At 38.8% G+C, this 10793-nt stretch overlaps 2 protein-coding genes across 3 annotated transcripts; one reads left to right on the top strand and one right to left on the bottom strand.

Annotated features, from left to right (window-relative positions):
* Positions 1-200: 200 nt before the first annotated feature.
* Positions 201-2715, top strand: LOC140767346 (AP2-like ethylene-responsive transcription factor AIL5). The gene is made up of 9 exons (XM_073107213.1): positions 201-392; positions 494-749; positions 883-965; positions 1103-1111; positions 1185-1273; positions 1363-1436; positions 1576-1626; positions 1747-1823; positions 1929-2715. The coding sequence occupies exons 1-9, from the start codon at positions 287-289 to the stop codon at positions 2531-2533; spliced, it is 1350 nt and encodes a 449-aa protein (XP_072963314.1). The 5' UTR covers positions 201-286; the 3' UTR covers positions 2534-2715.
* Positions 2716-6914: 4199 nt separating this feature from the next.
* Positions 6915-9814, bottom strand: LOC140767608 (uncharacterized). 2 transcript variants are annotated; one of them, XM_073107592.1, is made up of 3 exons: positions 9658-9814; positions 7737-8696; positions 6915-7183 (listed from the first exon to the last, which is right to left on the bottom strand). In XM_073107592.1, exons 2-3 carry the CDS (start codon positions 8645-8647, stop codon positions 7147-7149), a joined length of 948 nt encoding a protein of 315 aa, XP_072963693.1. In that variant the 5' UTR covers positions 8648-8696; positions 9658-9814; the 3' UTR covers positions 6915-7146. The 2 variants fall into 2 exon arrangements, with proteins under 2 accessions (XP_072963693.1, XP_072963694.1); XM_073107593.1 differs by lacking the exon at positions 9658-9814 and adding an exon at positions 9512-9651.
* Positions 9815-10793: the final 979 nt, after the last annotated feature.

The following is a 10793-nucleotide window of genomic DNA, read 5'->3' as shown; positions in this document are numbered from 1 at the left end:
TTGTGGTCAAGGAGACCGCCCACGCGGCCGATTAAAAGCTACCAGTTGTCCCTCCTCCTAATCTCGCCTCTTATCTTATTCCAACTTAACTAATTAATTATTCCCTCTCGTCTTATCTTAACGAAACCTTTCTTTAAATAACCCCTCCTCGACCCTCGTGCTCTCTCTCTCTCTCTCCCCCTTATGCTCTCCTTTCCATATCTATGTCTCCTTAAGTACTCTTCTTCTTCTTCTTCTTCTTCTTCTTCTTCTTCTCCATCTCACAACTCAGACTACACTACTACACATGGAGATGAACTCTAACTGGCTTTCCTTCTCTCTCGCTCACCATCCTGGCCTCTTAGAAGCCTTCTCCACTGCTCCTCCTCCTCCTCCTACTCACCCTCACCATGGTTCTTTTTTATATATAGATACTTCCTTCCTTCCTCCTTATAACTTCGTATTAATCCTTGTCCTCACAGCGATCTGTCTCTTTCTCTCCCTCTCTTTGTAGGTGGAGAAGAAGAGGAGCCAAAGCTGGAGGACTTCCTCGGCGGCGGCGGCGGCGGCGGCGGAGGAGGAGGAGACCAAGAAGCCTTCGGCTCTGAGCTCGGGAGCATCGCCGCCGGATTCCTACGTGGCTTCCCGGGAGAGAAGAATGGGACGAGTGACGTCACGATTGCATCTGCAACGGAGGTGGCGGCGGAGGAGCCGACGAGGAGGTCGGAGACGTTCGGGCAGAGGACTTCTATATACCGCGGAGTCACGAGGTATATATATATATATCTATGTACGCAGAAGTAGCAGTAGTAGTAGTAGTAGTCATAGATGTATAATGGGAAGAGGGGGAGGAATTCTTTTTTTCTCTCACACTACTAAAGAGGGGGGCATTTTCGTAAAAAGGCATCGGTGGACGGGACGCTACGAGGCGCATCTTTGGGACAACAGCTGCCGCCGGGAGGGACAGAGTCGGAAAGGCCGCCAAGGTGAGCGCCCCCCCCTCTCCTTACTAACATGCGCCGGTTCCGGCGCATCCTCAATATCACGCCGCTCCTCCTTTCTAACGTGCTCAATCTTTCCATCCTCGCTACGTGGCGCGTCCTGATTCGTCTCCCGATCGCAGTCTACTTGGGTAACTTTCGTTTTTTCTCATCACCATTTATTTTATTTAAAAAATGTCGAAAATAATTTATACAAACACGTAGGAGGATACGATAAGGAGGAAAAGGCGGCGAGAGCGTACGACCTCGCAGCTCTCAAGTACTGGGGTCCGAACACCACCACCAACTTCCCGGTAGGTGACCGCCCTCTTCCCCCACCTCCCGACACCCCTGCGAGGGCAAAACCGGTATTCTAAAAATGTCCGTATGTTATACCGTATAGGTGTCAAACTACGAGAAGGAGGTGGAGGAGATGAAGTCGATGACACGTCAGGAGTTCGTTGCTTCCATTCGAAGGTACATGCATGCAGTTTGCACGTACGTACGTACGTACGTACATGCATGCATGCACATGTAGCACGTACATGGACATGACATGCATGCGTGGCATCTGTGTGTTCTCTTTCTCTCTATTAATTCTTTATTTTCTCTATAGGAAGAGTAGTGGGTTCTCCAGAGGTGCATCCATCTATAGAGGAGTTACCAGGTGAAGTAATATATTATTAACTTCTTTTATACATTATTCTAGAAAATATGATACATTGTCTATTTTTTAGTAAAAAAATTAATGGAAGCGATATTGATCTGGTAACATTCGTATGTATAGGCACCATCAACATGGAAGATGGCAGGCGAGGATTGGAAGAGTGGCTGGAAACAAAGATCTGTACCTTGGGACTTTCAGTAAGTAGTTAACACAAGACCTTGTAGAGGATCCAACATTGGATCATAGTATAAGTAGTAGGTACGACCTCTTAAAAATGTACAAATATTGTGATTTAATTTTAGGCACACAAGAGGAAGCAGCAGAGGCCTACGACATCGCGGCGATCAAATTCCGAGGGCTTAACGCCGTGACAAACTTCGACATGAGCCGCTACGACGTCGACAGCATCCTCAACAGCGATCTCCCCATCGGCGGCGTGTCGACAAAGAGCTCCTCCAAAGGCTCAGAGTCTTCGACGTCGGCAGCCGGCAACGGAGTAGTCTCCGCGACCGTAGTAGCCGGAGAGCCAGGCCAAGACTACTGGTCTCTACTTGCTCTCCACCAATACCAACAACAACAACAACAACAACAACACCAGCAGCAGCAGCAGCAGCATTATAATCCATCATCAGGATATGAAGGATTTGGATCAGGTACAATAAACATGGATTTCTCAGGTGGAAGTAGTGTCATGTGGAGTAGTGGTGCAGTGGTTCAAGGTAGGAGCTCATCATCTAATTCTAATAGTATTCCTTATGCTGCCCCTGTGGTTATGGGAGATGGAAGCTATGAGAACTCCAATACTATGGGAAGCTGGAGTAATACTACTGCTCCTTATCTCTACAGTTACCAGGGTGCAACTTCTGATGCTGCAGCTTTGCATACAGCTCTTTATGGGATTGAGTGATATATATATATTAATATATATGTAGATGAGATCTAGAAAGAGAGAGAGATCTGGAGAGATGTGGGACTGACATGTACTGATCACTATAGAAAGAGAACAAAACTGAGAGTGATAGGACTAATTAACATGGGATACGTACGTACGAAGTTTTGCTAATGGTCAAGAGAAGCTTTAATTCTGCACTGAGTAATATTCTTTTCATTCTTTCCTGCAATAACTCTGCAACCCCTTAGTACTGCAGCAGAAGCAGTGGCAGGGATGATAAGCACTTTAAACATGCATCTCTTTTCAATTTTTTTTTTCTTTTACCAAGCTAGCCCTCGTCACAGATTTAATTATTTACTCAAATAATCTACAATAAGTGTTAAAGGCCGGGTGAATTATTCTTATAAGTTGGTTTCTCTGTGTTCAACAATTTATATTTGAAAATTATTCAACCAAAAGATAACTTATATACAAAATTATCCCCTAAATCTTAATATAAATCACAGACCTGATCAGCCACTTATATTTGGAAGTTGCCGTAGTGGTAACGGTTTTACTAACGTGGAAAAATGTTTGGATAGTTTGGTCAAAAACTCTCTAAACAGGTATAAATCCCAGTAATAAAACACTAAATTCTTCGGTGTCTTATGTAACAGCTAAAACACTAATCTTTTTTCGTATTTTATCTCAAATATAAAGCATTGATCTCATATGCGCATTATATAAGAAATACGTATAAATATGAGAATATGTGAGGAAAGAGAAAAATATCAAGATCAGAATCTGGTATTTCTCTCTAATTTATCTTTAACTTATCCAATTAACGATCATCTCTCTCTATACTTATATACTAATAAGATCAGAAAAATACTATACGGTAGTAGCTGATATATATGTTCAAAACTGACACCCTTTTAATATTAAGTTTAGAGGATAAACCATTTCCAGTCTGGTCAAAAACTCTATATCATTCTATCAGTCAAAAGATAAGTTTTTATTCATATACGTCAATGTCATTCTATGGTACTTTCCAAATGAAAACGACTATGATAAAGAGGGGTTCGATCATATAATTGAGTCTGCTCTAGTGCATACATATATAGTTCATTAATTAGAGAAATGAAAAACGTTGCATCATAGGCATATTCTCGGATATTAACTAATCAAACAGTAGATGTAGCTAGGTTTTAACTAATGCTCTAATCTCTAAGCTTAAACGGTTAGATAACCGATCAACTTAAGAATATAGTATATATTCTTGTTAGAAGTTCCCATATTGCAGCCAAGGAAATGTTCCTGAAAGTCTGGAGAAACTGCCTATAGAAAGTACCAAGAGGAAGTCACTACATAGATGGATCCACTCTTAACGAATGCAACAAACCTATGGCCTAGTTGTGCTTCCTAATTAGAAAGTGAAGTTATAGGTTTGGTTAATATTATATATATATATATATGAAGTATGTGAAAAGTTGAATATAGTAGTGCCTGGGAGCTTGGAATTAATTAAGGAACAAATAATCTTATATCCTTGAATTCTAAACTTAAATCACTTAATCTCTTTGCTGTCTAAACCAAGTTGGGCTTGTTAAATTTCTTATCTTAAAGTAATCGTTCAAATGTCTAATAATTTATACGGAGGTAATTAAGTCTTTCTACATCTTCGTTAATGATTGACTATCGAGTACAACTTGGATAAACCTCTAATTGGTTAAGCTTAAAATATATGGGATAGTTAAAATTAAATCAAACCACAGGAGATTAAACTATATATATATATATATATATAATTAATTACCTTGGAAACTTTGTTAACTTTTCATACTTAATTTCCATAATGTCTGCACTGGAATTCTTGAATGAAACCACACCAACATGATTCTCTCTCTCTCTCTTAAATGCTTACCATCTCCACGAAATATTCCTTGTAACCATTGTTGACCAGAGAGAGAGAGAGAGAGCCTCCTTGGTCAACTAATGTGGCGTTTAATGGCTGCACAGTTTAATCTCAGGCTCGTCCATTCACACTTACCACTTACAAAGGGCACAGCTCATTTTGTTCCTCTGCACGCCTTTCCATGCACCTCACTTTTAAATTTTCTGTGTGTGTGTGTGTGTGTGTGTGCATTTCACACCCTATATTATGTGTTTCTTCAGTTTACATTGTTATTATTTTACTATTTCAATAAGATCATAGAAAATATCCTAGGGTTTGAATAAAAAGTATAAATTATGTTCAACAGTAAGAAAATAAAAACCTCTTTATGGCAGGATAACTATAAGAATGGTTAACTATAATTTGCTCAAAACTATAAGAATGAAATAAAAGTAGTGAGAAGATAAGTATAAACCAAAGTAAAGAAATAATGTAGGGTGTGAAATGAAACAAATCCCTAGAATAAATTATAGGAGACAACTGAGATCTTCTTCCCCTTCATGGCTGAGGGGTGTCCTTCAGTTGTCCTCTTTATCCCCCCCATAAGGGGTTCAAAATAGCAAACCCAAATTATAGAAGTGTGTTTTGAGATGAATGCAGGACAAGGGGAGAATATATTAATCTATGGTTCTTCCCCCCCTCACTAGAGTAGTTGCCAACTAGTTCAATAATCATATTAAAGCTACACCACCACCATGCAATGTATCTATGTCCTTTTACTAGGTGGTAATTCAAATCTAGTCTTCTGATTCCTCCATCAAAATGTTTGACCAAAATCTGACAAGCTTTGATATAATACCATCTCTCTTTTCTTTCTCTCTCTCCCTCCCCTAAACTTGTGGTGCCTTCTTTTAAATTTATACACATGCCCATGAGAGATTCTTGCAAGATCTTTCACATTCTATACTTACAAAGACAGTGACTTTCTGTGACAGAAGGGTAGGCAAAGTGGGTCACTAGTCAAAATTAAGGACTATAAAAAGTCACTTCCTTTGGTTGTTGGGGGGGGGACCTTCACTTAGTTTTAGAAAGGGAGGTTTGGCTGTTCCCTTTGTTGTTGTTTAAACTTAAGAGGTTATGCAGGCCAGACAACCTGTTCACCATTCATCCAATATCTTACTCCTTGTAGTATTAGGGAGTCAGCTAGATAGAGCTTAATCTTTTAATGGGTCTCAATCATTGGTAAATAGTGTGCTTATAACAAAGAGAACAAGGGATTAGATAGTCTGCATCTTTAGCTCAATATTTCAGACAAGACATATTCTTACTAAATAACTAACAATCATACAGCCAATGAACTCATCTTGTATGAGTATCTCTCAGATTGAATGCTAATGCCAAGTAATCATCATGAAGTTTCCACTTCTCTCCCTCAAAAGAAAAAAGAAAAGAAAAGAAAAAAGAAGAAGAAAGAGCCAATTATACATAAAATTTGTGAAACTTTACAAATATCAAAATCCAACTTACCAATTGCCATCCAGAGTATTATAGCTGGTATATGACTGAAGAGACTGCAACATTACATCTCAATACTTACACCCAGTTAACATTCATTCTGGCCTCCCGAAATTCTCTCTTACAATTTTTGACCTCATGGTCTTCTTTAAGCATGAGAATTGAAAAGTAGGTTCTTCCTCTTTATAACATAGACTTCATTGGCATTTATTAATGCCCAACCAATGATTTCTTAGTTCAAGAAAAATTAGAAAGATTATTACTATAATTCTTTTTTTTTTTCTTTTGACATCATATCATTTAAGAGAGTTATAGGCTAGACAAAAAGTCAACTCATCTTTGATTAAAAAACACTTAGCCAATATGCAAAGCCATACAATCTAAGCATCAAGTCATTATACCACCGAGACACTACTCCTAACTAATTGTTGACTAGCTATTGCTCTAAGCCGCTTCTCCAAGCCAACAAATGGTTAAGCTATTAAATTGAGTCGAATTGAGTTGAGCCACCGAGCTAAGCTAAGCTGCAGAATCAACAACTAAATTCAAATAATAAATTTACTTAGAGTTAGACTTGAACTAGTGACTTCTTAGATCATAAATAGATACCCTCCCAACTTCCTAAAGTTAGATGACAGATTATTACTATTCTACAATATATATATATATATTCTAAATTTCACATAACCTAAGGGATCCATATAATTATAATTCATTAGTAGTGCTATTAAAACTATTTGCACTGCCTATAAATTCAAAAGAGAAAAGAAAACTTGAATTGGTATAAGGACTATCTATCCTTGAACATATAATAACAAATCTCTCTTAAGAACTAGCAACTAGAAGAAAGGAGGTAAAAAGAACTATTGCAATTCAGTAACTCCGGAAATTCTCATGCTACATCCGGTACTTATTATTAAATGGCTTTGGACTTATGCACTGATCGAGATCAGGAGGACATCAGGAACAAAAACCAAAGTATCAGAAGATTAGCCTAACAGGAAACAGTGAAGAAAATCACCACAAAGCTATGAAATCGTAATATGAGAATATCACATTTTACAGATCAAAGAGACAACTCGAGAATGCAGGATTTTTTTTTTTAGAAAGAGAGAGAGAATGGACGCCATGAAATATCATTTTATTCACAATATAGCATTGTGCAGTGATTATTATCAACCAGTGGTCCAGTAAAGATTTAGATATTCCCCATAGAACAGGTATCACTGACCAAGTATTCCTACGTGTCCTGTAAGCGAGACCGGCGTCTTCGATAGCTGCAACGTGGAAGGAAATGTCAGCAAGGGAGATTAAGTACAAGAGAGGATACTAGCATAAATGACAAAAATCATTCAAAAGGATAAGTTTTTCCTAATCACTTCCATCTGTAAGGTCATAAACCTTGAGTTGAGGCGATGAAGGGACACAGTTGATTCTCTAAAACATAAAAAATGATATTTTAACAAATGATGAAATGAATGAGGCATAAATAGTTACAACAATTAAATGAAGTTAAACAACAGGACTAGTACTTATTTCAGTATCCAGAAGTTCTCGGTGACAGTGATAAACTCATATATTATTATGTGAGACTGATCTTGCAATAGTTTAAGACTTTGATGCTTCATACTAACTATACAGATGTACATTTTCCATGACAAGAAAGACAGGCACTTCTAATTGAAACAATCAAGGACCAACAAATTCAGATGCTGTTTTAGTCTCAGGCAGAAAGAAAGCAAAGGGCCAAGCAAATCCATTTTCTTATAATGCCACAAATATAAAGTCAAGAATGTGAACCAAAGGTAAATAACAATAGCCATATATAACCTGCGTCGGCTATTGCTTCTTATCAATGTTGTTCCAACAGCGCTAGCTGCCCCTCCAAACTCGTCATCCGTTTCATCAAGATTAGACTCTGATATTCCTACTGATGATGTAGAATCGTCATCAACAGAAGCAACATAGCTTGGTCTCTGAAAACTTCTCCCAATTCCACTGGATCTTGATCTCCACCGGTTTCTAGAAGTCCTGAAGTTGTCAAAAACATGATACAGGATACAAGAGGTCCACCAATTGCCATCATCACCAGGAAAATCTTCATACTCATCTCCACTGTCATCGCCATACTCAACGACATAATCCCCCAAAACTACACTATTTGGCACTTCTGAATGGATAGTACTTAAGATGTCTATGATTTCTGAAGATTCCTGGAAATTAGCCCAATCTTGCTGTTGCCCAGGATCTATCTCTGATGGCCGTGAATGGGGGTGCTCTTGTTTGGCATGCTGTTGCAGCTCCCTATAGTTGCCAACATAGGAGCACAGTTTCTCTTCGCAGCATCGCCTTTTCATGTTCAGATGCTGACGGGCCTCATCAATGACTATCCATCCTGTTACCTCTCCTCTACACAGAGGACAAGTTGGATGGCTGTCAGTATTTGAGCTAATAGCTCGAACACCCTCAGAAGAAGACCCATTTGCACTACCCCTTAGAGCAGAAGGCACTCCATGTACTATTTTGAAGCGATCAAGACAATTTGAATGAGTTTGGTCAGTATCACACATAAATGTTCTACAGCCTTTCTTGTGTGAAGAGCAAAGGAGAAGAACCCCGTTATGTGGAAACTCCAAACATATGGGGCAAATCGCATCTTCCCAATTGCTATTCAACTGTAAGTCTTCCAAGTCCAAAGAGCTGGGCTCAAATGCTCTCTTGTGAGAGATACCAGAAGCCATGACGAACTATCCTAGAGAAACATGCAAATTGGCTTGAACTTCATAGCACCTGCTCATTGAAAAAGAAGAAAAGAAATATGCATGTACTTAATACATCAAATTGTAAAATCTTCTGCAAAGTGCAAACATTATTATGAATCTACCAACTGAGGGGCAGAACAGAATAAAAGGCAATTAATACAGCACAATGAAACAGACCCAAATAATAGATGGGTATTGAATATTGATCTATCCATCCAAAAGGGTGGATCAATACTTGATAAAACAGAGACGCCTTTATAAAGGCATTTGTAATGCTTCATCTAAGTTACAGAGGATACTATCATAATTTGCCAAAGCTTACTGCGAATTTAGTGTTTAAAAAACTTCTTTAATCATCCTAACAGGTCCTAAAGAATCTAAATATACAGTGTGACAATTTCATGACATCGTATGTCAACAAATCAACCATGGAAAAATTTCATGACATCATCTTCTCTCTTTTTTTTCTTCTAATGCAAATTATGCAATCAAATCGTGTACTTTTCTCTCTCTACTTGTTGTAAAACAAAACAGATGGATGATATATAATATATGTGTTGCCCAGATGTAGGTGAATATGTGAACAGGTAAAGAAAGAAGATCAAAAGACTACACTCTCATCAACAGGACATAATAAAGCCTTAGCAAATCGTCTCATCCTTTGGGAGTTCTACATGATTAACTACTAAAGAAGAAGAGTTGCTGAGCTTGATGATGGCAGCAGTTGTCTTCTAACTCTAGCCCCATAATATGCCTAAAGCTAGTTAAAGATGAGTAGAACACAAACTATGCGCTTCGATATTTATTAAAATCTAAAAGAAAATCACAATTCGTCTCACTAACCATAATCAGATCACACAAACCCCCCAAAGAGGCCAGAAACCCTAGATTCAGCTGGGAAACGACTACAGACAACGGAATACAACCGAGAATTCACGGGGAAGAAGGATCGGTTCTGATCGGAGGAAGAAGGAAAGAATCTACTTTACCTCGACGCGTCTCGGGCCCTAAACCTAGATAGCGAGATTGGGAGAGGAGGGACCACGGCCTACCGATGTCGGTGTCTAATGGTGGCGTCGTGGTGGAAGGAGGAGAGGGGAGAGCGAGACTGCGAGAGCGAGAGATTTCTCTACGAAGTGGAAGGAGCCCATAAGTGGGGCCCAACGAAGCCCACGGCCCAATTCCAGCCCAATACTTTACATAAGCCTAATTTTGCACTACGGTTAATTACGTCAACACCCCTGAACTATATCAAGTTTTCACCTAGACCCTCTAAACTTTTTTAGGTTATAATGTTACTCGCAAACTTTGTGACAATATATCACAATATTATTTATTAAAAAATAATTTAAAATATTAATTCTCTCTCCTACTCTCTTCTCTCTTCTCTTCTGTCGCCTCCCCTACCATGCGAGGTAAGCTTGCCGCGGTCTCCCCCTCCAATGCGAAGTGGTAACTTGAGGAGAGAGGGAGAGAATAATATGGTGACGAAAAGGAGCGAAGGAGCATTTAGGTTATCTAGAATTATCTGATATAACTGTTACTTAAGTTATATCGGATATCGGATATCCGTTTATCCGTATATTTTTTAAAATAATTTACAATTTTTAGTTTGCTTATTATAATTATTTTAAATTCAATCAATATCCGTTTAAGATCTGTTTCTCCGTTTAGTTAGGATATGGTTTTAAATTTTGCTATCCGTCCAATATCCGTATCCAAACTAAAAATACGGATCCAGATATGAGTTAAGCACTATCCGATCCGTATCCGATCCGTTTTCACCCCTAGATATAACTGTTACTTAAGCCGAGTCGCCCAATTTTTCTGACAATATACTAACGGAAGAATGACATTTAGGGTACTTAGGGGTGATATTGTAAAGTTCTGGGGTCCCCTCAATGTAATTAACCCTCTCTGCACTACTATAACCCTTACCGTTGGATCACACTCCCTCTCAGATCCAACAGTCTTGGTGCATTTACCTTGGGGCACAATGGAAGCCATCGGCACGCAATCAATGACGCACTCAGACCTATCCAAATTTATCAACTCGCTTGTCGGATAACTAATTCCGTGTCCGAATTTTGTTGGATGTGGGCCAATAATTTATTTATCGGTCTTA

Source organism: Typha angustifolia, chromosome 9 (genome assembly GCF_048772165.1).
Source record: "Typha angustifolia cultivar Huaian chromosome 9, ASM4877216v1, whole genome shotgun sequence".
In the NCBI taxonomy this organism is placed as follows: Eukaryota; Viridiplantae; Streptophyta; class Magnoliopsida; order Poales; family Typhaceae; genus Typha; species Typha angustifolia.
This window is presented reverse-complemented; position numbering and strand designations above follow the sequence as displayed.

Coding starts and splice junctions, on each gene's coding strand:
- LOC140767608 (XM_073107592.1), bottom strand. CDS start 8,647: ATGGCTTCTGGTATCTCTCACAAGAGAGCATTTGAGCCCAGCTCTTTG. Junction 7,184..7,736: donor AGAAGCAATAGCCGACGCAG/GTTATATATGGC, acceptor TCCACGTTGCAG/CTATCGAAGACGCCGGTCTC.
- LOC140767346 (XM_073107213.1), top strand. CDS start 287: ATGGAGATGAACTCTAACTGGCTTTCCTTCTCTCTCGCTCACCATCCT. Junction 1,437..1,575: donor TTCGTTGCTTCCATTCGAAG/GTACATGCATGC, acceptor TTTTCTCTATAG/GAAGAGTAGTGGGTTCTCCA. Junction 1,824..1,928: donor TCTGTACCTTGGGACTTTCA/GTAAGTAGTTAA, acceptor ATTTAATTTTAG/GCACACAAGAGGAAGCAGCA.